The 27,906-nt window shown below is 40.0% G+C and overlaps 1 protein-coding gene across 1 annotated transcript in view; it reads right to left on the bottom strand.

Annotated features, from left to right (window-relative positions):
• LOC124789405 (probable helicase with zinc finger domain) overlaps positions 1-27,906 on the bottom strand; it is a 150,668-nt gene that overhangs the window by 113,936 nt on the left and 8,826 nt on the right. Inside the window, exon 2 of the mRNA XM_047256748.1 lies at positions 14,590-14,956. Within this exon, the coding sequence (XP_047112704.1) occupies positions 14,590-14,956 (367 nt within the window). The remainder of the gene's footprint in view (positions 1-14,589; positions 14,957-27,906) is intronic.

The raw sequence follows: 27,906 nt of genomic DNA, 5'->3' as shown, positions 1-27,906 counted from the left end.
AAGAGGAAAATTAGTAGATGCAATCAAAAATACCTATTTGCTCTTCACTACGCATTTAGAGGACCATTTAAGGGGGAGGAGATTATGATTTCATTGACAACAGGTAATTAGAGACTCAGCACAAACTTGAATTAGAGAAGGATGGTGAATGAAAGTGGCTGTGCGCTTTCAAAGGAACCATCCCAGCATTTGCCTTAAGCAATTTAGGGAAATAATGGAAAACCTAAATCAGGATGGCCGGACACAGATTTGAACTGTCATCCTCCCAAAATGCAACCCCAGCATGCTAACCACTGCACTACCATGGTTGGTGAGGGCCATTCAAGAATTCAAATGAAAGTATAGCAGGATCATTCTGAATCTACATCTTGTCACAAGGAATTATGAAATAAATAAATGTAACCCGATGGAAAGGCACTCCCGAAATGCGTAGTGAAAAACAATTAAAAAGTTATAAGCAAAAATTGTTATTTGATGTAAACCTAAGAAGCCAAGGAATAAATAAAACATCAAACACATTCTCTGTAGGGGAATGTAGCACACCTGAAAGGAAACAAAAGACTATGGTTGTGAATGAAAAGCAGATAACTGTCATGCACACAAGTATCTGTGGATCTTGACTTTTTGAAGACCACTGTAGAAGATAAGACTGACTTATGTGACTGAGATACGAAAAATTTAGGAAATAAAAAGAACATTTGTTGTTACTCATTACTAATGGTACAACATATACTACACAGTTTTAACAAAGATCTGATTTAGTTACGGAGAAATGTCTACAAACTGATGTATGTAGCACCACAAGGAATTCCTGATGTATTAGGAACAAATAATAAAACATAATGAAGTTGTGGCAAAAGCACTGAAGTTGATGGATCTACGCAGAAAATGATTGGAAGCAGGAAGTAATTGGCAGCATCCTAGTGAGTTCTATTTGAAGATGTACTGTTATATTCTGCGTGACATTTATTTATAGATCTTTTTCTGTTCTTGCTTTGTTCGTCTTATTTCAACTCACCCAGGCACTAACTGCAATAGAAAATGCAACCTTCTAGTGCTTCCACTGTTTTCCATTGCCAGGAAAGTCATCAGATGATTGAAGAGGGATAATGCTATGATAGAAAAACAACTGAACACTTTTAACATTTGCTGCATCACCATCACATTTTTAATATTCTCGATGCTTCTCACTATCACTGACAGCCTCAGTTACAACCCATTTTTAAATTGTATTTATATAAAGTTTTGTAACTTAGAGCAAAGTTCGTAGGAGAAAATAATCACCAACCCACTAAATCTCTCTTATGTATCGCTACAAAAAGCCACAGTGTATTACTGTTACTTCTCATTTCTTCATATCCACAATGGGCATTTATCATTAAACCAAACTGATTCGTAGCAGACAAAGGCTTGATTCTGAAGCAGCACTCTCCTGAGATCATAACAAATGAAATGGTCATCCAAAAGCGCTCTACAATTGCATTTTTTTTTGTGCCCTAAAATGCTAACAATTACTGTGATCCTATTACAGTATCCCAAATTTCATCCAAGCAAGTTCCGAGTTCCTCAATGACACAGAAGCCTTTGATATAAAGATGATCTTTACCAAATAAGAGCTCAAAATAATCAAATATACATCTGCCATATTCAGTATGACTAATTGTAACATACTGCATAGTGATGGTTTAATATTAAGGTTCTGTTTATGTTGGTCCACTGGTTTGTAACAAATTGCTAAACAAAGCTGATCCTGTTTCTAAAAGTTATGCACATTAATTTCAAAAATTCCATACTGTAAGTATGGACAGTAAATGAAACAAAGAAGTGATTCACACTGATATTTGCAAGAATAAGACTCACAACCATTCTCGTTTGTTATGAGTCACTGCTATTCTTCTTGAGATGTATGATTTCCACGCTCTCTCAGTATCTGCAAACAATCGACGAACAAGGTGCACTTGTTTAATCGTACCTAATAGCCGTGGTTATTCAACCACAAAAATTTAGTCTGAAACTAATAGTGATACCACTAACATAGCCTTTGTTCTTTCAGTTTATCTGCTATCTTATACCTTTAACACTGCTGTGCATTCCATAATTCTGTTTTCATTTCCAAATGTATGTTTGAGAAAATACTTTAGAATTTGTATATTTTCAACTGACAATTCTGATAGCAATCAAACTGTTGTCACCTTTATAACTTTTTATGCAATTGATATGCTTCATTACGAAATACCATTTTTTGATGTGAAAAAGACTACTAATCATTTGTCATGTTCCAGAGCTGGATTCTTTTACTGAAACATGACACTACCTCAAAAATTATCAGAAAAACACAACATTCTTTCTTGTTCTTTTAGTTTCCCGAGGCTCAGTGTTGTCATTCTTAGTCAATTTGTTTATTTTCTTTAGGCTATCATAACAATCCATGTAATAAAAATTGTATTCCTCCATAGTAAAACTGCAAGAATGCCGTCTGAGCACAAACTTAGGGGTTTTCAACTTCTTGTGATATGTTGGATATCTTGGTAGTACTGTTTACAGGTGCATCTACCTCAGTGAAATATTTTAAAGGTGCGTCACTTTTTTGTTGTTGCATCTGTAGCATTAACTATTTTTGTTTTATGTTTATGTGCTTGTCTTCACTAACAACTCATTCAAATAAATCAACACTGTCAAATACCAAGTGCGAATCAAATAAAAACCAAAATGATAATATTATTTTACATGTTCTCTGCTGTACATAAATGGCAGAAAGCAGTACCTTTTTCATCATAATTTCCATCACATTCAATGCAAGTTTGCAAATACTAATAAAGTGCTTGAGATCCCACAGGAAAAAAGTGCACTTGCACTTCACATGGCATACTTCCTTTTCAGAACGGAACTCCTTGCCACCCAGCCCTTCTTAGAGTGGTCCAAAACTATGGAAATTGATTGGGGAAGAGTTTCGCAAGTAAAGTTTACACAGAAGCCACACCAAATACAAGTAATATGATCATCACAATATTTGCACTGGCCATATTGAGCAATGGATAAAAGTCCACATTGTTTACTTTGATTGCAAGCCAAAGAAAAATTTTCAGAAGGTGCAAGTGTAAAGCACTAGAGACAGGAGTCCCTTACAACACATACTGTTCCTCAGTTATGCTTTCTTTGCCCAAATTAAGCTCAGCATAACTTCTCTTGCTGGTGGTTGAGTTCAGAACGTCTTTGTTTTGGTTGGCATGCAACAGCGTCATTCTTTATTTGCTCTTCTCACTACTGATTAGTGGTAGAGCATCCAGGTTTTGTTCTCAAGGTACACAGCACCTTTCCCTAATTGACAAAGATGATCATGTGTTCTGGAATGAACTTGTCAGTGATTCTGTACAACAGCTCCTATTGAACGCCAATCCTGCAGAGACTTGTGAGACTGTAGCACATCAAAAACCATATGCTATGCTGAGCCATGACTAACGCTTACAGTTGCTGCCATGTGACACAGTGTCAGCCAGTGGCTTTCAATCATAAAGACTTTAACCCTCGAGTGGGCATGCCTGGGTCCAGAGTGCACCAACCACAAATAAAGTGGTTTTGGACATTTTCATTGTTGTTTCACAATTGCAAGCCAATATTCCTTCATTATTTCTTCAGCTAAAACAAAATTGTGTTGTTGCACAAAGTGAGCAGCAGTAACAGAAAATACAAAATGAGCTAGATGAGGAAAAAATTTACAGTCTGTGCAAGAAAATGACCCAGATTACGAGCTAGGAGCACAATTCCACAATAGGCAGTTTTCTGCGAGATAATTAGTAATCAAATAAGTGGTTGGCTCAGATCTGATGCAATTGCACTATTTAATGGTTCAAGTGGGTCATTACTGCCTCAGTAACACCTGTCTGTGTGGCAACAGAGTGATGTAATGAAAGTTTATTTCATTATTGTTAAACACGACAATGCTTTGGCTCATATTATGTAACTTTATTTTAACATTGTTTAATTAAACTAAGTTTAAACTGTGATTCTGCTTGCACATGTCTACCTTGGCAGCCTAAAGCCAACTACTCTTTACATGTGTACAGAGAGCTGCGCACCTGCTCGAGGGTTAAAAGTTGCAATGATTTCCGGAATTACAGTACAATATGCTATCCCGATCAGGAGTCTCAGCCGTGGATGTCTCATAATTTGTGAACTTCTAAGTCTATAGATAGGCTTGCAGCTGTAACAATCATGCATCAACATACTGGAGTTTGACATGTTATTTTAACAAAGTTTTTTTTATCCATGTGTTTATTTATTTTGTCATTTATTACATACCTGACACTGATGCACACTGTCGTGACAGATTATAGTAAAGAATAACACAAATGTGGTACGTATTAGCATGAGTTATAAACAAATACAGTGGAACCTGCCGTCAGACTTAAAAACACAAAATTTGAGAAAAATGCGGTAATCAAGGAAAATATTAAAACCCCTCAAAATATAAGAAAAAACACATGTAATAGGCATATATGATTAAAAATCACAATAATTTCCAACAATTTGTATAAAATCTCTGTAAGTGAAGGAAATTAAATGCACTATAATACAACACTTATACAATAATTTGTGGTAATGAATTTCATCAGTTCTTAAAAAATCACAGATGTGTGACAGCAAGTACAAACTCATCAAAAAATTTAAACTGGTATCTGAGTTAATGGTAATCAAACTATTTTTGGACATGCTATGACCACAAATTATAAGTTCAAAACACACATTTTTTGAGACATCACCCTTTGTGCTCACCCAGAAAAAAGCAAAAACTGATGAATGTGTAGAATTAAACCAAAAACCTCACAGCAGCCAAGTGGTTAAACTATAACTGTGGACATCTGCTTAATGACATACTTTATTATCACCACTGCTTTTATTGCTTAATGCTTCTCTTATGAGCTGCACTTCATATGCTCACCACCATTAAAGTGTTATTTTAGGCTTGACGAGAGAAACAGAGACATGAAAAAATGAGTTTACTTCCCCAACTGACATTACAACCTTATTAGAAGTCGGCTCAATGAATTTTTCTACACCGTGTAAAATGTAAATTTGAAAGAAAGTTCAGGTGCCACAGTTTTGCTTCATGCCCTCTATCTCTGCTGCCAATCTTTATGATCTGCAGGGTGTGGTGTGAAACGAACAGGAAAGTCTTTAAAATGTACTATCGCAAAACCCTTGTTCTATTTGCATATGACATCTCCATCATAGCACATCATCATCTGCACAAAAAGTATATTTTCGGCACTTCACAAAATGCTTTCACCCCTACCTTCACTCCCATTGTTGAAGGGCCACTCCCCGTCCACACATCCAGTTGGCAAGTATGCTGTGGTGACTGCACTGGCTATTGAGTGACTTAACAATTCACCAGCCAATAAGAGTTCACTAGACGGAAATGGGCGACATTTCCTCAGTTATAACTGAGCATATTCTTTGAGACTCAGGGTTTGAATTTAAACGATTGACACTGTTGCTGAACACACTACATCAGAATTAAATGCAAAAAGATAAGACCAAGTTACAGGTGGCACAAGAAAAGGTGGTGGCTGCCCCCTTCATCACGTATTGGCTCGGTCTGGAACACTTTGCATAGATTGTCTTTTTTTTCCATTACCGCTGCAACCAAGCAGTAGTTGTATCATAATTGCGTGGTGAAGTTAAGTATTGCAAGTTCTATTGGCAACACCGATCATAGATTAATGCAACATTTCCTCTCTCACGACCCCACCCTCACAATGGCCTAAAATATTCCCATAACTCCATAACAACCCATGGTGTGAACCATCTGTCTTTTGAGCCACTTGTAACTCGTTCAGTCACATCAAACATCAGTAGCAAGAAAACAGGACAAAGTCAAGCAAGAAGTTAGAACTGAGGTAAACTGTACTAGAAAGAAATGTAAAATCAGGGAAATTTTAGCACTGATCTTATGGGTTTTTCAAAGGGGCTACATGTTTATGGTGTAGAATCACGAACATAAAATCATAGAACTTAAAATCAAAGTTCACTGTAACTGAATGATTGATTGAGAGGGGTTATGGGATCAGACGGAGAGGTCATCAATCTCGCGATTGTTAAGTTTACTCACAGAAAAGAGAGGCTCAATTGAAAGTGGAAGGATCCAGTCAGAGAAGACAAATTACGAAATAAAGATGTTAAAACACACAGTAGAAGACATAAATGGGTAGACAAAACATAAAAACTGGAAAAAAGTGCGATCTTTCCACGGGGAAGTGGACCGAGTAAACACGAAGAGCTGTCACACAACCACAACCACTCTGCCCCTGCTCCAGGAGTGAAGCAAATTCTTATATCTGAAAATAAAAACCACTTTCACAGAGGAAAGCGAATCGCCTGCTAATATTAAAATTAAGGAATCTCGAAGACTACACACGAAAGAAAATATTGGGTCAGCCTGGTATGGCCAATGCATAGATGGCATTAGTCAGCGGACGGCTTCTGAGAGGAGCAGAAGGAAGAGTGCCAAACCATAGTAGTCTCCTTGATTGTGCAGAGTTTATTCCTGATAGCAGTAGTGCACCAGATGTCGTTCGACTTTTGGACAAAGAGAGTTTTTATGTACCCCATTATGTGAGGGCCAGACGGCAGAGAGCATTAAGCTTCCGTATGCATATAGTCTTCAGGTGACAAATATGGGGCGGCCACATCAGCTTTTTATCAAAAATAAGGCCCAAGTAACAGAACTTTGCTAAAACATCTAGGAGCTGGTCGCCTAATTAAGTTCTGGATCGGGGTGTACTACGGGTCAATTACAAAAAACCATAACGCAAATTTTGGAGGGAGAAAACTGAAAGCCAAAGCATACAGCCCATGCAGAGGCCCGTCGGATGGCACTTTGGAGCCAGTGCTCAGCAGATGCTACTTAGTGGGAGCTGCACCAGATGCAAAAATTGTCGGCATACAATGCTGGAATGACCAGATGCCCAACAGAGGCTACAAGCTCATTGATGACTATGAGGAAGAGTGTGATGACGGGCTCAAACTGTGTCTTATGCCTTATGGAGGTTGAAGGAGAATGCGACAAGGTGATGATGGTTAGTAAGAGCCCATCAGGTTGCTGTTTCAAATCTGAGAAAATGGTCAGTTGGAGATCGTTCTGTCCAGAAGCCAAATTGATACGGGGACAAAATGCCCCGAAATTCATGTACCCAACAAAATCGGAAGCTAACCATCCTCTCAAGCAGTGTACAAAGTATGTTTGTCAGGCCAATCGGGCAATAGCTGTCAAGAAATGTTGGGTTCTTCCCAGCCTTACAGACGTGGACAACTATAAGGGGCAATCAAAAAGAAACGAGCCGCAGGCATAATTGCAGAAACCGTACCTCTATGTTAGAAGTATTGACCCTGGCTGTTGAGACACTTGTCTCACTGCGACACAAGACGATGAATGGCTGTCTCATAAAATTCCCGGGCCTGCGATGTTAACCAGTTGTGCATGTACAGCTGGACTTCGTAGTCCGAGGTGATTCGTTTGCTCCTCAGCGCCTTTTTAAAAAAATGGCGTAATCGTAGGGAGAGAAGTGAAGACTGTACGGAAGGTGACCGAGAACCTTCCATTTGAATTTCTGCAGGAACGCCGTGACTGTGTTGGTCATATGAGGCTATGCATTGTCGTAGAGCAGAATGACCCCACAGGTGAGATTTGATTTGATCGCTTGGCAAAGGGTGGTCAAGGTTTGTGAGTAATGCTGGGCATTCACTGTTGTCCCGTGCTGCAGAAAGTGAATCAGAAGGAGGCCATCTTGATCAAATAAGAACGTCAGCAGAACCTTTCCTGCACTCGTGTGGATGGCCTTGGCTTCCCCCACTATCGTTTCCAGGTTGGTACGAAGGGGGATCCAGTCACTAAAGACATCAGCATGAACCAAAGCACAGGCTCCTCCAAATGCTATCTCGGAGCCAGCATGGTTCCAACACAATGCCCAATAACCATGAAATGTTGGAGAGTGGTCATAACAGAGGTGCATTTCTTGAAGAACAAGACAGAACACAGAATAGGAGGAAAGGAGGCATTTCCAGTAGGTGATGATAGTATCCGTTGTAATTACACTGGATTACCATGTGGTGAGAGGCCAGATTAGACATAAAGAAGCAGAGGGGAGGACAGAGGTCATGTCACTCGGCCATTGTTTGTCACAGACAAGGACTGGGTGACATCCATAAATTAAATTTCAGACTCAGGTTGCGAGGGGGAAGATGGCACCTCTAGGGACACTGGGGGAGGGAGGAGCCTTGTCCTAGGACTTAGTTGCTTCTTCTTCTCTTTCAGAGGTGGAGGAGGGCCGGGCACAGAGGGAGAATAGGCATCATCAAGATCCAGAACCGAAAGAGTGTGGGCAACCACGGGACACACATATGATGTGTCTCACGCTGAGTTGTGGTAGTAGGCTTCCAGCCTGAGAGACACCAGGGGGAGGGGTCCTGAGGGGGAGGGGAGCCCCATCACACTGGCAGGTGCCGAAGAAGAGGCGCACTTCTTTGGTGAGGGAGGGGGAGTGGCTCCCAGAGATGGGGGGGGGGGGAGGTCCTGGGAACTGCAAGGGAGGGGGAGGGGGAAGTGGAGGGGAGAAGGGGATGGAGCTGAGGTAAGGAAGAGGTAGAAGAGGAAAGGATATAACAGGCAAAAGTTGAAGAAAGCAACACTCCATGGAGTCAAACATACTTTTGGCAAGTGTCAGCATAAGATAGGCAATCCAGGGACTTGTACTCTTGGATCTTCTTTTCTTTCTTGTAAGCAGGGCAATCTGGTGAGTGGCGGTCAAGACAACTGACACACACGGGTGGCGGAACAAAGGGGCTTCCCTCATGGATTGGGTGTCCCCAGACACCACACAAAGGGTCCGCTGTACAGAGGGAAAACATATGCCCAAAATGCAAGCACCGAAAGCACCTCATGGGTGGTGGGACGTATGGCTTTGCATCACATCTGTGGCACATAACCTTGACATTCTCTGGGAGGTTATTTCCCTCGAAAGCCAGAATGAAGGCGCAAGTTTCATGCAGTTACCTTTACAACCCTTCTGCCACACTGAACGCCGCATCGCTCCAGATTAGCCCAGAGTTCCTCATCAGTTTGCAGAATGAGGTCCCTATGAAAAATCACTCCCTGGACTACATTCAGAGACAGATGAAGAGCAACAGACACTGGAACATTACCAACACAATCACATGCAAGAAGAGCTGCAGACTGGGTGGCAGAAGAAGCTTTGATCAACAGGGAGCAAAACTGCATCCTACTGAGATACTCCAATTCACCAAACCTGTCCTCAACTCAACATAAAACAATGGCTTAATGGTGGTGAATTTGTCCCCCTCCGTCCTAGTGCAGACAAGGTAGCAGGGACAGTGTTTCATCCCAAGACAGTGAGCCTGGCCCTCCTCCCAGGGTGTAGACAGGAAAGTGAAGGCAGCTGGGTCACATGGAGCAGCATTCAATGATCCGGCCACTTGAGAACAGTCAGATTTTTGCAGCTTTATACGCTTCATGCACCAAGGATCTGTCCTGATACAACCCACTCCAATCAGGGGCTCTCACCATGGGCGCCATACAGCCACAGTGAGAATTGCCTGGCATGGCGGCCATTGCCAGAAATTCCGATGCTCCGGGAATACAAGCAACCACACCCTGGCATATATGGGGAACGAACTGCTCTGGTATCAGTAGTGTGATCCCTGTGGTGTCATGAGGCTCAGCCAGATGGGTACATAACAGCCCCACTGCACGGACTGGCTACAAGTGCTGGGGATCTAGCGGGTTGGGAGGAGGCTATGGTGGGGAAGGAAAAGGAGAAGGAAAGGGGGGAGAGGGAAAGCCACACCATAGACATTAGGAAGGGAGTTCAAATGGCTCACCCTAAAAACAGAAAATTTAGAAATGGAGGTCAAATCTGAAGTGGGGACCTAAACGCCAAAAAGGATGAAAGAAGAGGCAGGAGGAACAAAATTACAAGCAATACAGGGAACTAGGTTCATAGCCAGGACGACATAAATCAGAATACCGAGAGGGGAGAAGGAGGAGACAGTGGGGAAGGAGCAAGGATAGGGAGGGAGGGGCAGGGTGGAGGAAATGCAGCCAGGCTGAAACAGCACATCTGGAAGAAAGGATATAGCAAATGCCTAGGATTGCTCCGAGAGAACATTTTTCTACTCTATCAATGCCAACTAGCCATAAATTTCCATGACTGCAAATGCTCCATGAAAGTGTACATAAATGTCATCTTACAATTACCCTGAGACAGGACTTTTGTTGTGTTGCTTCTCATTAAGGTCCTTCCCAGTAGAAACAAATTTAGGTTTCCTTATCCTACATCCATTTTGTTGTTCAGTATTGTGTAGATTTTCATAACACTATATTATTATCTCAATTTGCTCTACATATTGTTTAGTAATTAGAGACTTGTGTCTAAGCTACTGGCATTTCATACGAATCTGCAACATGGAATGTGTGTCATCTGCTCGTAATTGAGACATAACAGCAAACACTAACTTTGGGTGCTAGTATACACAAATCAAAATTATGAATATTCACAACTTATCAACCAATACCTAATGCAATATAGTTATTTCAGGAAGGCACAGGATACATAAAATAAAGCATGAAACAAGTAAAATAAAGTTTTTACCACATTATCAATGATCTGGCCATTGGTGATGGAGCACATGTTCGTAACAGACAAAGAGAGGGAACAAAAGCATTCACCTCTTTTTCAAGAGTGTCATCTTAACAGTCATCTTAAGGGCAGTCAGAATGGAAAACATTTTTTTTCACATTTTCAGATTTTTATCTCATTATAAAATTTGCTATTTTCCAAATACAATGATAAAATTTGCAATTTTCCAAATATAATAACATATATCACTTATAAACTCACATGGGAAGTATTTTATTTATTTATTTTTTAAATATCATTCTACACCGGTTGAAAATGTTAAAATTTTTATGTGGATTACTTCAAGATCTAATAAAATCGGTAACTTTTTATATAGAAGGTTGTGGATTACTGTGTTATAACAGTTAAATTGCGTGTTTGTATTGGTAGCACTATCAAAAACAGTATCATATCGTTTCATAGTGTAAACACTCATTGTATGTCGAAGTGCTAACACTTTTCCGAGGAAAAGTGACGAATAGATTGGTAAATCTCTCAAAAAGTAAAGTATGGTGCCAAAATGAAGAGTTTTCAAGAAACACAGGTTTCATGGTAATAGATTTTCGAATAAATGGAAACACTGTGTTCAACATGTGGCGTGTGAAGTTACAGACGATGAAATACAGGCAAACTCATAAGTCTTTAGAGAAAAATCCATTAGTGCTTCGAAGATTAAAAAAGCGTTGTGATAGACAGTTTTTTCAAAATGAAAGTGATGTAAATGGTAGGTTAGGTTATATTCTGATAGATTTATACATCCTAGCAAGGTTGTTAGATGAATGTGTGTGTTGTAAAATATGTGGAGGGACAGTTAGTTTACATGAAAACTGAGGTATCAAATGGACTAGCCAGGAAACTTATCATTAATTGTGCCAGTTGTAAATATACTCATTCATTTTGGAATTCTGATTAGTGTAAAGATAATTATTTTGAAGTAGCCTAAATGTTAGGTGGTTTTAATGATTGACAGCCATTGGCAAAGGACACACTGCAGCAGAAACCATGTGTGCCGTGATGAATATGCCACACCCACCTTGTAAAATGGACAAGTATGCAGGATTTATTGGAGCTGCTGTGGAATCTGTTGCATGTGAGCCAATGAATGGTACTGCAAATGAAGCTGTTGAAATAAATGATGGTATGACTGACATACCAGTAGTGTTTGATGGCACCTGGCAGAAGCACGGCTACAGTTCTAAGAACTCTGTTGCTACGGTGATCAGTGTGGATTCTAGAAAGGTAATAGATTTCCAGATTTTAACCAAACACTGTTATAAGTGTAAATCAGGGAATGAAGAAAGGCATATCTGTGACACAAATTATGAAGGAACAAGTGGTGGTATGGAGGCCTCTGCAGCTATTGAAAATTTTAGTCTATCTGTGAATGAAAGGGGGGAATGTAGTAGCCACTCAACCTTATGGTGAGAAGGTTGTCACAAAACTGGAATGTGTTGGTCATGCCCAGAAGAGGATGGGCACCAGTCTGAGGAAATAGAAAAAAAGTTTGAGAGACAAGAGACTTTCTGATGGTAAAACCATAAGAGGCATGCTGACAGACAAAATGATTGATGAATTCCAGCAGTATTATGGGATGACCATTAGAACTAATACTGAGGATTTGTTGAAAATAAAGCAGGCAATATGGGCTAACTTCTTCCACATTCTATCAACTGATGAAAAATAAGTACACCACCTTTGCCCTCTCGAACACGATTCATGGTGCAATTATCGCAATGCCCAGTACGCAAACAGTTCATACAGCCACAAACATTCCATCCCAGCAGCAGTCATGGATATCATAAAACTCATTTACAGAAACCTGGAAAATCCTGAATTACTGATGAAGTGTGTGCAAGGTCAGACTCAAAATCCCAATGAGTTGTTTATTAATCTTATATGGATTCCCTTACCAAAAAAATGTTTTTGTTGGAATGAAGACACTAAAGTGGGGGTTCAGTGATGCTGTTATTGCTTTTAATGATGGCAACATTGGTGGGGTGAAAGTACTACAGCATATGGGAATTAATCCTACAGCCATTAAGGGGTCCAGGAAGAAGAAAAAAGGTCAAGAGGATGATATACAGTATGATGCAGGGTTCTTCCGAGTGATTAAAAATTTAAAAAAATTAAGCATATATAAAGTGAGTTACAGTCTCTTGAAACTTTAGAAGCCGTTCCTGAAAATTTACATCTTCTGTTGCATTTTTCTTGAAATCTCAGAAACCACTTCGAGTAGAGTATTCAAATTTTCAGGGAGTAATAACATACATATCCTGAGACTACTGAACTAAAAGAAGATCATAATGAAAAGTATAATTAAAATATTGTATTTCCGAAAGCAGTGGCTGAAACACAATTATTGTAGTTCAGTAGACTCAGAACATACAGTTTAATGTACTGTAAAAGTTTCATGTCAATGGCTACAGTGGTTCCTGAAATACAGGGAAGCCAAGTCACTAAATTTAACACTGTTGGGATAGGGCGTTCCAATTCCCCTTAATCGATTAAAGGAAACACTGGGAAACCTAAACCTAAATATCAGAGCACAGACTTCAATTTTCATCCTCCTAAATGCGAGTCCAGTATCTTAAATATAGCATTGTCTTTCTCAGTTGAATAAGAAACGCAATACACTGTGCTGTCAAGAAGTGTATCCCTGTAATGTCATATGAAAATAAAAACAACACTGTGCATAAAATGTAGAAATTTAACACAATAAAGGCACTTTGAGAAATAATGGAGTGTTACAATTAAAGAGAATCACCAATAGTGAAATTAAAAGGTAGAATTCGAAACCGGGGAAGAAGCCAGTTTTAGAGGAAATGGCAGACCCAATACGTTACGTGCTTGATTATTTGGATCCACTTTAATAGAGGCTGTGGGTAGAGAAGCTTTTTGTATGTAATCCACATTTTAAAAATACAGATAAGGTTGCAGAAAGAGTGGATAAAGCAAGTGGACAATGCAGTGGATGCAGGAAAAGAATTGGGAGACATAGCGACAGTCTGATTACCTGTAGAAACTCGCTTAAACATAAACAAAATTAGTTTCCCATCAAAGATGACCCACTAACTTACCAAATATTACTGGTGGTCCTTTGGACTCATCCAATGTAACTTAACTGCTGCACACACTCTGGAATATTTAAAAAAAAATGACATAACTGTTTGTGTCTGGTAGTACAATAGTGTCTCCACTGTTGTGATCACTGCTCTGAACTTTGTTGTAGTTGCACACTAAGTGTAAAGAAAGGATCATGTATCTTAAGAAGAAATAGTCTGTCAGTAGATCAACACAAAAATGGTAACCAGACAGATACAAATTTCACAACTTGCGTATTGAAATTATCCAGATTAATTTGATATGTTATCAAAATTTTAATTTCATATTCAGCTATTTTGTCAAGTCATACTAGGCTTCATAAAGAAAGGCCTGTATGAAGAAATAAGTTGAAATCAAGTTTTTGTGAGCTTACTGTGCAGAACATTCATTGACTAACAAAGAACTGCCAATCTATTTGGTTTTAAATTTTTGGGTACACTGCATTAAACAATTAAATAATGGCAATAAACCCACACAATAGCACAGAAAGAAAATCGTTTGAAGTGTCACAGCTGAAGAAGTATAATCAATCAGTATCCAACATTGCTAATATGTGCAGACGTTTCTCAGTTAAGAAATAAAACACAAGTATCTTCACTCTACTGATAGAGACACGTGACAAATGACACGATTTCTTCTCTCATACAGAAACATGCGAAAGAAGGTCATGATTCAGCTTACAAAAATAGACTCCTATGATATTTTGCAGCATAAAACTGCCATGATAAAGCACACAGAAAAAATTTATAAGCAAAGAAATACATATGAACTACATTAATTCAGGACATCATACCTCTCGAGTAATTGCTCTGTATATGATTTTCCAAAAAGTTCCTTCTCACAGGCTCGTTGTATCTTCATCCGTCGATATTCAAACCGCTCCCGCCATTCAGCCAGTTCATCGGCAGAATGAGCTTCCACACACTGGTTACCGTAGCGGCAGTGTGTGCCACTTTCACATAAACTATAAGTATCAGCTGTAAAACCACGTGGGGGTGGGCGAAACTGCCAGTCTCTCCCTTCATCTGACATGATAACCGTTTGATGTGCAGGTGTCTGGCAATGAGCACGCAGTGCAGCTCGATCAGGGAAATTGAGACAGCAATAACTACAAGCCGTTTTCTGGTCATTGCTGTTTTCTTTATTGACTGCCGAGGGCACTAAGACATAAAAAACAACAAAAACCTTAATTTTAATGGTTTTCAGCAGCTGTTGAAAAATAAGATACCAAAAAGAAATATTTTGTTATTTAAAGTTTTTTTTTTTATTCTGATAAACAAACAGCACTAAGCATGAGAGAGGCACACAAATGACATTATTCCCCCCACCCATGCCAAATAGTGTGTGTGTGTGTGTGTGTGTGTGTGTGTGTGTAATAAAAGTTCAATGGCTAAAGCAGCCAACAAACAAACCTAGTTTATTTGCTTGTCTACTCTCAACACTGTGAGTGGCAGTTCCCCTTGTAAAACTGTTTATAGTTCAAGAAGAAGAAGGTAAGGAGGAGCAGCAAAATTTAATGTGTCATCAAAAAGGTTGTCATTAGACACTGAGTGCATGTTCATTTTAGACAATGATGAAGAATAAAATGCATGGTTGACGTTTGCTCAGGATTTTACATTTTTGCACAATCTATTGCAAACACACTGATGCACACAGCCAACAAGCAGATACTGTTTAGCATATTTTCTTTTGCTTTTACTCTCCATAACTGATTTCCATAATCTCTTCTGCATATAGGGTGTCTCAGAAAAGGTGGTGTCCTCTGTAACTTACAAAATAATAAGCGCAAGGAATATTTATTTAGTTAGAGTGAATCTAGAAAATGTTACTCACTCCGTGGAGTTGTGATCATGGCTTATTTAGTTATTTTCCTAAGTGTTACAGTAATGAGTTCTAATTTTTTAAACAAAACATTAGAACTGTGAATATTCAAAATTTTGGGGGTAGATACACCATGCTGAACATACATAATTGGCTGTGCTTGAATGGACGTTCTGGTGGGGGACATACATTTTCATGGGGTGTTCAAACGAATGCCCATTTTCCTGAATATACAACTTAACTTGCCTATGGATGAGAGAGCAGTAAGTTTCCTTGATGTGCTGTTTTAAGTCATCTGGAGTTGTTTACATGTGCATTCTTTCCTGTACATGACAGCATAAGAGCACAGTCTAAAATCAAACTGAACATGTGTTACATTTGTTACGACACTGGCCTCACAAGGGAACCTCCCCATCGCACCCCCCTCAGATTTAGTTATAAGCTGGCACAGTGGATAGGCCTTGAAAAACTGAACACAGATCAATCGAGAAAACAGGAAGAAATTGTGTGGAACTATGAAAAAAATAAGCAAATTTACAAACTGAGTAGTCCATGCACAAGATAGGCAACATCAAGGAGAACTGATAGCGCACGAGCGCCGTGGTCCCATGGTTAGCGTGTGCAGCTGAAGAACGTGAGGTCCTTGGTTAAAGTCCTTCCTCGAGTGAAATGTTTAATTTTTTTATTTTCATCACTTTTTTGTGAGTGATTATCACATCCACAAGAAAACCTAAACCGGACAAGGTAGAAGAATCTTTTTACCCATTCGTCAAGTGTACAAGTTAGGTGGGTCGACAACATATTCCTGTCATGTGACGCACATGCCGTCACCAGTGTCGTATAGAATATATCAGACGTGTTTTCCTGTGGAGGAATCAGTTGACCTATGACCTTGCGATCAAATGTTTTCGGTTCCCATTGGAGAGGCACGTCCTTTCGTCTACTAATCGCACGGTTTTGCGGTACGGTCGCAAAACACAGACACTGAACTTATTACAGTGAACATAGACATTAATGAACGAACGGACAGATCATAACTTTGCGAAAATGAAGAAGATAAAATTTTCACTCGAGGGAAGACTTGAACCAAGGACCTCTCGTTCCGCAGCAGCTCACGCTAACCACGGGACCATGGCGCTCCTGAGCTCTGAGTTCTCCTTGATGTTGCCTATGTTGCACATGGACTACGCAGTTTGTATATTCTGCTTATTTTTTTCATAGTTCCACACAACTTCTTCCTGTTTCCTCGATTGATCTGTGTTCAATTTTTCAAGGCCTATCCACTGTGCCAACTTATAACTAAATCTGAGGGGGGTGCGATGGGGAGGTTCCCTTGTCAGATTCAAGAGATGGAGGCCCATGCCCTGTGCTCCAATTTAGATTTTCCTAAAGCAATTCAGGCAATGTCAGAATGGTTCCTCCACCAAGACCACAGCCAATCACCTGTAGCCTACTCATTAACCCTTTAACTGCTCTGGACGTGTTAACGCGTGCACCTTTGTACCTGTCCCTGTGTGCTCTGAACGTGTTTACGCGCTCCACCAGTTCTTCTACCTGGTACTCTGAATGTGTGTATGTGTAGAGATTGTAACAGTTCTAGATATTATGTTAGAGTTTTCTTTTATTTGAAAGATAATTGCTTTATGATTACAATGGTATCCTCCCTTTGGACACATCTGTCAAAGTTCTTTTACTGTTGCATTTAGACTTTTTTTTTTTTAATAATTTACAGAAAAAAAATTTTTTTTTTCAAAAATGCCAATCGAGAAAAGTTAGATTTTTTCTGTTGATTACTACCATGCAGTACTATATTCTCTGTAATGAAGAGCTTCCACTTTTCAGTTGGACAGGTTTTATTTTAAAAAATCATTTTTTTAACTTTCAAGGGTAATGTATGTCTCCACTGAAGTTGTTTCTTACTAATTACTTTGTTACAATGTTTATTTCTATTGTCTTTGTTTCAGTTATTTCTTATCACTTCCTTTGTTGCAGTTACTTCTTTTCACTTTCATTGTCGCAGATATTTCTTACACTTTGTTGTAGTTTCTTGTCAGTTTCTTTGTCGTTTTAGTTCATTGCGGGTTTCTGTATTGTAATTGTTCAGTGCTAATTTGTTTACTGACGAGGCTGCTAAGAAATCCGAGACCATCCTGTGAGTTCTGTGTTTTCGTGAGGAATTTGCCAGTTGACACAGTTGCAGGGTGTTTTGTGAAAAGGACTGTTTGAAATGTCTTCTGACTGGGGCCACACGAGAGTGAAATGTGCTGACTATTTGCATATCCATAGAAGAGTGATATATAAAACAAACAAACAAAAACAGACTTTGTTCATGTTGGGAATAAGTTCTCATTTGAAGACTCTGTTTCAAAGTGAAGATGTTTCCAGTGAAAACTTTTTGGGTTCTAAATGTTTTGACGGAACAACAACAATGATAGTATCTGAACAAGGTGAAGCCTCCCACTGTGCTGATGATGCAGATTTTGCATCAATAGAGGAAGAATTAAATACCCTGAATCAGTTAACTACAGAGGTAGGTGTTAGTCCTTGTGATGGCGTAAGAGGCCTGCTGAAGCACCACACTACAAAACATAATCTCTCCAGGACAAATACAGCTGTGATTCAGAATGCTGACAATTTTACGAGAGTCATGAAAACTTACACATGCACAGCGTCCTCATTCTTTTGTCCAAAGAGGAAATAATCGAAGAATTCCATGAGCAGAAAAAAGAAGACTGGTCCAAACAAACTACTCCTGTGAAAGCAATTCAGAAGACACCTCTTTGGACTCAAAGTGATGGGCAAACTCATATTGCATGCACTTTAAATGGCAAGAAAGAAGAAATTTTGTTTGTTCGGCCAACTCCTCAGAAACAGCATGATAATATTCAGCTTTACAACCTGATAAGGGGGAGGTTTGTTGTGTGTGTGTATGACTGTGACTGGTGTATTGCAGAGATTATAGACTCCAGTTATGAGTTAAATGAAATTGTAGTGAACTTTATGCTACCACATGGACCAGCTGCTGGATACAGGTTTCCCACTGAAGGACAGCAGCAATGTCATCAGTGCTCACTTCCTGTTCACAATGTTTTGAAGATTATAAGTGTTCCAGTTCCTATTGGTTCAACAGGAAGGCTTCACTATCTCAATGGAAGATACTGAAGCAGCGGAACACATTTTTAGTACATTGACTGGCATTTTTCAGTACAAAACAGAATGCACAGAAGTTGTATAAATTGAAACCTTTATGCCTTTGAATCTTTCAAATACACTTTGGAACCATTTAAAATGCTTGAAAAATGAGTCTCTCACTCATCTTTCAAAACCTGTGACAAGCTGAAAATTTGAACTGGTCTACGAGTTATGCTTTGACAGTATAACTGATGGCACACAGCCGACGAATTGCAGAAATCCGGGTTCAAATCTTGGTCTGGCACACAGTACAACTTGAATGATGAACCAGATAAACACGATACATCAAAGTTTTTTTTTGCCAAACTCTTTGACTGGCTATATGCTGAGGATAGAGATTACTGCACGGTAAATGCCACAGGAGCTAGTGGTTATGGTACTTTTCTATGGACTGCCCATGAACTACACTGACTGACAAAAAAAAAAAAAAAAAAAAAAGGGAAGCACCCATGTGGGAAGGGAGAAATGAAATGACATTTCATGAATTGAGAGGCATGTGGTGTTATTTCAGTGATTACAAAATCAAGTCAAATATGCAAAGAACTTGACAGTAGTAGCTCGCCTATCATTATGACACACCACATTCTCTATCCCGAATGCATGCACTGGTTAGGAAGGTTGTCATAAAGCCGTTGTAACCTCTCCCAAGGCAATGTACTGATGAAAATTGGCACAATACTGTTAAATGAGAGGTTACATACAAGGACGCAGGACACCTGTGACAGTTTGTTGTGGCATCAGAGTTCCTTCAATCACTGTCAGCCATGACCAAAGTCACAAATAATGGATCCCACACCATGACACAAGGAGTAACACCACTCTGCCTCTCCAAAACATTGGAATAACCAGATCTCACCCCAAGCCACAGTTGTACTTGCCGAAAACCGTCACATCCGGTAATGCTGAATCGTGACTCATTACCAAGCTCAATTCATCAGCAGTCCATGCTTCCCAGTCATGGCATTAATCTAAACAATGCCATTCGTGGTGTTGTGTTAATGGCAGCTTATACATGGAACAGAATTCCCTAATCCGGTTTGCTGCTAGTCTCCTGACTAATGGTGCGGGATGATGCAGAATGTAGCAGGATGTCGATTACTTGGCCTCAGATCACAGGCATGAATGTCAAGGGGTTATGATGTGCTTGGTACAGAATAGAGTGATTCTTCTTTGTGGTGGTCAGACACTGTCAACTGGAACCTTACCAACAAGTATGCCGGCCATCAAATCCGCATGTAGTCCAACATTATGCCTCTGTCATAACCAAATGCCTCAAAAATCTGGATATTGCATGATTCAACCAGCTGGCCAGCCAGAGATCCACAATGGTCCCCTTTCAACTCCATCAGGTGCTGATAACGCTGTCTCAAGAGACATTGTCCACATCCTTCGCATGTATCACTCAACATTTGAAGCTGTTCAAGCTTCTTACATACCCTATAAGACATGGTAACAACACTAAACACAAAAAACACTGTCACATACTGGTAGCTGTTCTACCTGCCACAGGGAATTGCAACTCTAATAATTTACATACCTGCTGATGGAGTGTACTTCTGCAAAGTTACGCTGATATCTGTCCAAGACTTTTGATTGCTTCACTTTTTTGTCAGGCAGATTATTTCACCAAATCTTATAATGAATATATGACTATCGCTATCTGTTAATGATGTGTTCCATTGCACAAATTTAAGATGACAGACACCTGTATTATGAAAAGAAAGGCTCACCCCCAATGCATAACTCGCACTAAGAGACAAAAAAAGACAGGGGGAAAAACATTTTTGCAGTAGAAGAATCAGCTCTGCCTGGAACAAAGTCACACACAAGAGCTGTTTAGATGTATCAACATGTCATGCTAATCTAGCAATGGATACCAAAGCAACTGAAAGAAGATCTAGTTATGAAAATCAAAGCAGTGTAATATGGGGTTATAGTTTCCATACACTAATATGAAAAGCACTTTTTGATGTCTAGGTATTGATTTTTCAATTGAATGCAGTTCAAATGGAGGGAATAACATCTCTCGATTTTCTGTGATTGGCATTGCTAACATTGTTTCAGAAGTGAAGAGCCTCCAATTTCCTTGTAGATATAAGAAATTATTTTGCAGCAAAGGCAACTAAAATCAAGAAACTCATCATTTCCAGTCTTAGCTTAGCCCAAGCACCAAATATACTTGATGGTAGGCAGTTTTCTGGAAAAATACCAGCTACTGAAAAACAACTTCACCAAATGTGGCTGCAAAGTTTGTGACAGTTTCAGTATGAGCAAGAAGGAAAAGTGTTCCAAAAAGTAAAATGTATCATACAGTATTTTCAAATTACACTTAAGAGCTGTTTGCATTATGTGCTCAAGGGGGCAATTCGGAATCCCCATCAAGTATAATTCAGGTCTGTGTAAAATCTGTGAATATTCTCAACTTTTGTATCCATAAATGTGGAATTGTTTCTTAAATGAATAAACTTAGGCATATATTTGAAATGAAGGACAGCTAGCAACTCTTATCTCAGAGCAGTGCTAGCACTTCTTATGGAACAAGATATCAGCTAACAGAGACAATGTACTTGTGACATGATTTTGTCTCAATGTGAGCAAGGTATCGAAAAGAGAACAAAAATATAACAGTACACTGACAATACTCAGTTTTGTTCTTTATAATTTTTTGGAATGCACGTCGTAGTGAGAGTTTAAGTGCGAGATGGTGAAGTCAACAAATGTGAGCAAAGTACTGTATGATGTCTAGGTTATGTTGAAATATTGTCACAGAAGAAGCTGAGTAGCAGTGTGGTGTAGTGGTTATGATGCTAAACTGTTGCATGGAGGGTCGCGAGTTCAAAATTCAACTGAACTGTACAATTTTAATTTCTATATTCAGTTTGAGTACATTCTAGAAGTATCCAAAAACATCAAGACTCATTGTACCGGAATGTTCTGTAGCTGTATGTATACTGTATGTGTTCTGGCCAGAGGTAGTTCACTCCGTGCTCTTGTATGTGCAAGTGCTTAATAAACCTTTGTTAAGTGAAGTTAGTGTTCGTCATTCATCTAATTACACCTTCTTCTATATGACATTATTCTGGTGGAGATGCTGGGTATCGGAACTTGTGATAGCGCGCATTATCGACAACACAGTGGCTCCCATCAGGCCACGACAGAGCCGCTGTTTACGTGGCGAGAAACCCGAGTTTGAGCCATATTCAACACATCACAATATACTGGAGACAGAAGAAGAAGAGGACATTACTATAACAGCAATTGTGTGCCACCACATGAGACATCCTTCCCCGTTCTCTGATGACAATGGCCAAGATCCAAACAAGTGGCTGAAGGAATATGAGCGTATAGCCAAATTTAGCAAATGGGATGACACCGTGCGTTTGGCTAACATATTTTTTACTTGGAGGGAACTGCCAAGCAATGATATGATAACAACGAGGAGAAGTTTACAAGCTGGGAAGTATTCCAGGCCGAACTGAGCAAGTATTTCGGCGACACACAATGACAAAAGTGCAAGGCTGAAGATAAATTAAAGTGCAGGGCACACCGTCCAGGAGAAACTACAGCATCCTACATTCAAGACGTCTTGGAGCTGTATAAAATAGTAGATTCTAGAATGAAGGAGGAAGGTAAGGTTGCACATCTCATGAAGGGTGTTGCTGAGGACATGTATCAAGCCCTACTCCTGAAGGAGGTTTTGACAGCAGACGACTTCATAAAATGGTGCCAGTATATCGAGACAATGTATCAAAAAAGAATTACATGCAAGAAGTTTGGACGGCTTCCAAATGTATTATCTGTGTCTGTGATGGAGGAAGCAACTGATTTCACAAATGTTCTTCATCAGATAGTGATAGAGGAAGTTCAGAAGGCACTTGGATTGCATGGTGAGCAAAAAACCGAGACGCTTCAAGAAGTCATAAGGGAGGAAGTGGAACAGACACTGGACCCAATCTCTCATCCTTCATTTCCCTTTAAAATGGTGAAAATGTCAAGACCCAGGTGGAGTTACGTTTCTACAATGCCGCATGAGGAACCTGTTTAGGCACCAAGGAAGACTGACGTCTGGAGGACCCAGGATAACCAGCCAGTATGTTTCCACTGTGGACGACCGGGACATGTGGTGCGCTATTGTCAAGAAAGGCGGCAGATATTTGATGATGCCCATGCCAGAAGACAGCAAATCAATCTTAGCCGACACCAACTCCGGAACAATGAAGGTGAACAAGAATATGTGGGTCAGGACGACTTAGGTCATCATTGCTGCAAGCTAGCAGCTGGAGAGGATGCTCCCCAACACGCCGATCAAGGTCTCCATCGATGTTTAGAAGCTCCAGCCGATCACCTAGCCTCGCAACCCGGAAAACTAAAGTGTGCGACCTTCCTTGGAGGTGGGGCCACTGAAGAGAAAAATCCTCCACTGCCAATCACTACAAAAATGATAGTAAACTATGTCAATATCCTCCTGGATGGCCGATCAGTCCAAGCTCTTGTGGACTCTGGAGCAAAAGACATCAAAATACTTGGACACCTTGTGTCAAATGAAGGTGTGTGGCCACACCCAGAAAAGGTGAGATAACGGAATTTCCTATTCCTAAAAGTTTTAGAGATGTGAGAAGCTTCCTTTGATTATGTTCTTAACACCATTGTTTTATCAAAGACTTTTGTAGCAAAGCCAGGCCACTCCAAGAGTTGTTAAAAGCTGATGCTAAATTTATCTGGGGTGGTGCTCAACAAGATTATTTCAATGTGCTGCGAAAAGCTCTGACGACTGACCCTGTACTTGGTCTGTATGATGAGAGAGCACCTACAGAACTGCACACAGATGCCAGTGGGTATGCTGTTCTGGTGCAAAGTTCCAGTGGAAAAGACTAGGTTATAGCCTATGCTTCTAGGACACTTACAAAAGTCAAGAGAAACTACTCAACTACAGAAAGAAAATGTCTTAGTGTGATCTGGGCCATGTGCAAATTTCAAAAGTATCTCTATGGAAGGCAATTCACAGTTGTTACAGACCGTCATTCACTTTGTTGGTTGACAGGCCTTAAGGATCCAAAAGGACGACTCGCCAGGTGGCCATTACGTCTTCAAGAGTGTGACATTACCATAGTGTACAAAAGTAGAAGAAAACACCAAGATGCCAACTGCCTCTCAAGAAACCCTGTGCAAGATAATCAAGACTTCGATGAAGATAGTGACTGTCTCGCTGCATTCCAGGATCTCTCTGCTGAGCAGAAGGAGGACGCCAAGATATCTCAAATTATGGTTGCCTTAAATTGGTCAGAGGATGTGAAAGGACAATTTTACAGCAGTTAATGGCTTACTTTGCAAGAAAAACTTTGATCCATTTGGAAAGAAATGGCTACCAGTAATTCCTAAACACATACGCTTAGATGTTCAACAGAAATTCTGTAATACACCTAATGCGAGACATTTAGGATTTATTAAGACATACAATAGAATCCGCAAGAGATTTTTTTGGCCAGGTTAATTTAGGAGTGTCAGTCACCATATGTCGCACTGTCGAGAGTGCCAGAGGAGAAAGGCAGAACCTCAGAAACCACCTGGCCGACTCATACCAATTCCACCAGCCGACCGCCTTTGCAGCGTGTTGGGATTGACCTCCTCGGACGATTTCCAACATCTGCTAGTGGTAATAGATGGATTACTGTTTGCACTGATTATGTGACATGTTACGCCATTACAAAAGCCATGAAAACAGCTAAAGCATCTGAGGTAGCCAAATTTATCGTGGAAGACATTGTATTAAAACACGGTACACCAAGGTCATTAATTACGGATCAATGGAAAGTTTTTCAATCGAATCTTGTGACAGAGATAAACCGTCGGTTCAACATTACTCATTACATGACAACTGCCTACCATCCGCAAACTAGCGGGCTTACTGAACTCCTTAATAAGACCTTGGCCGACATGCTGTCAATGTGCAACTGGGATGAGGTGCTACATTTCGTGACGTTTACCTATAACACCGCCAAACAAGACACAAGGATTTACGCCATTTTTCCTAGTGCACGTGTGTGAGGCGACGACGACGATGGACACTGTGTTTCCGTTACATCCTGATGACATGGATGATGACTACATCGGCCAGGTGTTAACCAAAGCTGAGGAAGCTTGGTAGTTAGGTCTACTCCACACGCTGCAGGCTCAAGAGAATTATCACCAAACGTATGACGCAAGCCACCGTCCTGTTGTCTACCAGCCTGGTGACCTCGTCTGGATCTTCACTTCTGTTCGGAAGGCTGGTCTCTCTGATAAGCTTCTCAGGCGCTATTTTCGACCTTATAAGGTTGTAAGACAGTTACTTATGAAGTTGAAGATTTCCACCCTCACAGGTACAGTCCACGTCCTTCGAATGAAGCCCTATAAGGATACTGCAACTCAGGGTAAATTCGAAGCTCAAGTGACAGGCAACAAGCGGAAAGGTGACAAAGAGCATAGCGGCAACGGAAGTTCTAAGAAGATCACTGCCAGGACAAACATCGGTCATCGGGAGTCGGAGGATGAAGGACCGATGACTTGTTCCCGGACTAGGAGGACGTAACACCGAGACACTGTTCTCTTAAGGAGGGAGCAATGTCGCAGAAGAAGCTGAGTAGCACTGTGGTGTATGATACTAAACTGTTGCATGGATGGTCGTGAGTTCAAAACTCAACTGAACTGTACAATTTTAATTTTTATATTCGCTTCGAGTACATTCTAGAAGTATCCACAAATTGTACTGGAATGTTCTGTAGCTGTTTATATACTGTATGTGTTCTGGCCAGAGGCAGTTCGCTCTATGCTCTTGTATGTGCATGCATTGAATAAACCTTTGTTAAGTGAAGTCAGTGTTCGTCATTCATCTAATTACACCTTCTTCTATGTGACAATATGACAGTTTGGCTGTGTATGTCAAAGCCAGTCAAATGTGGTTTAAAAAGTGTTAAATGGCATACTTCACAAATTTTTTGAGAGTTATTCTACTTTAGTTTGGATTATGACATGTGTAGTGCCACAATGATACACACTGGACACAATGTTGTCACTATTTCTGCAACTTCATATGCTCCAACCACCTAACATGTCACCAAATGCTTTACTCATACTTTCAGTATTTTTCTTAAATAACAATTTTAATTCCTTAGAGTACTGTGACTAATAAAGACTTTGATTCAGTATTATAAGCAGTCATGAAATAATCTCTGTGTATTCTAAAATGATTTTTATATATAGCTGTGCTGATCTGCGAACTTAACCACCCCCCATAAATCTCGTAACTTATTTTGACACAGTAACTTAATTTAATGGCAGGTAGTTACCCGAGTGCAGCCCTTTCTATTTTAATGCAAATAACCCAATTAACAACTGTGTGATTGATTCGCGCACACACACACACACACACACACACACACACACACACACACACACACACACAACTCAGGGGAGTGGGGGTTAAAATTCACACCTTATTTTGTTCCATTTCAACCACGGGCTGAAAGGTGTAAGAAACAACAAACATAGAATAATTTTGACCAAACTAGCTAACAAGGATCTGTGTATTTAAATATCATTTGTCAGAACTTTTTAAATAATGAAACAGGTAGACTACTGCATCAATATTAAACACACAACACCTAGACAAATGACAGCTGTGAGCACAAACACGAACTTGGACCACCACGAGGAACGGAACAGTGTAGGGGCTCAACACCCCCCCCCCCCCCCCAACATGCCTTGGAACGTACACGTAAGCTTCTGTGCAAGTAGAACTGACACAAGGTGCTGGCGATCGAAGATACTTTTTCATGTAGCGGGAGTAGTACCCAAATCCTGAGATGGACGCATAGTAGACTCTTCAGCAATTTTAAAACAAGGAAAGGAAGCATTGGCAATGTACAACACAAACTATTCGGTAATGCCTAGTGCAACTGCTTGATGAGAATGGCAGTGCCATAAATTTAGTAGTAAAGGCCCATCCTACATCAGTATTTTAGACAACCACTGCTCAGACCCCTATGTTAAATATTACCATATTAAAGTATCTGTACAATATCTAGTTCATGTATGTCATACACAAAACACAAAGGTATTCTAAAGGTAATATTTTTCTAATTATTATTGTCCATGTGTGTGCAAATGGAGATAGGACTGAACAATGACAACTTTTGGTTTTTTGATGCATAGGTTGCAGTTTTGGACTGACCTGTAGCATACTCTATAGTCTAGTTTGGTTGGAAGGTAACTGATTGCGAGTAGTTGAAGACAGAAAATGTGAATAAGACGTTTTAGTAGTGGGGATCGATTAGTTGTAGCTTAGTTCAAGGCTTAGGTTAGTCTGAAATGTAACAGTTTGGTTGATAATTAACAACGATAACAAACATGACTCGATAATATCTGTATTTTTATTACACATATTTTATGCAAACCAGGTTTCTATACGTGGTTTGTTCCCCCAGTTTGATGGTGTTATGGCTGACAGTAGATGGGTGGTATTGCTGCATTACAGATTTTCTCACATCAAACTGTACATAGACAACAACTTGTAAGTGCTCTGTTCATCAAACTGAAATATGGGATGAAGAGGAGTGTCACTGGAAGTGTCCGATTCCACCTGCCTCCTTTGACCCACGACATAATGGTGTGTGAAGTCACTACAGTGTGGAGTTTCTGAGTTGGTTGTCTTTGCAGATATCATGTTGTTCTATTTGATGGTGCCGTCTGGTGGTGGATGTGGATGTAGTGAGTTTAACTGTGGTATTGGGTTCATTTGAGTTTTTCTTGTCATCATGGTAACGTGGTTTTGAATTTAGGTAGTTGATTTGATTACATGGGTTGTGGAAGTGTTTTCAGTGAGTTATTACGGTATTTTCTTGTTCGTATGTTTGACATTTTTGTTAGGTCCCTGCCGCCGTTGGATAAGCAGCTGCAGCAGCAAGTCGTATGCTCCTAGCTCACTCATTTGTTACATAGTTTAATTCTTAATTTCTTTGCGTGTTTTTGGTACTTGCATTGTGTAATTCATAAATTTCGGGCGTATTATAGTATTTGAGAGTTGTAGCATCGCGTTTTAGTACCTGAATAGTGTAAATTC

This window comes from Schistocerca piceifrons, chromosome 3 (genome assembly GCF_021461385.2).
Source record: "Schistocerca piceifrons isolate TAMUIC-IGC-003096 chromosome 3, iqSchPice1.1, whole genome shotgun sequence".
In the NCBI taxonomy this organism is placed as follows: Eukaryota; Metazoa; Arthropoda; class Insecta; order Orthoptera; family Acrididae; genus Schistocerca; species Schistocerca piceifrons.
This window is presented reverse-complemented; position numbering and strand designations above follow the sequence as displayed.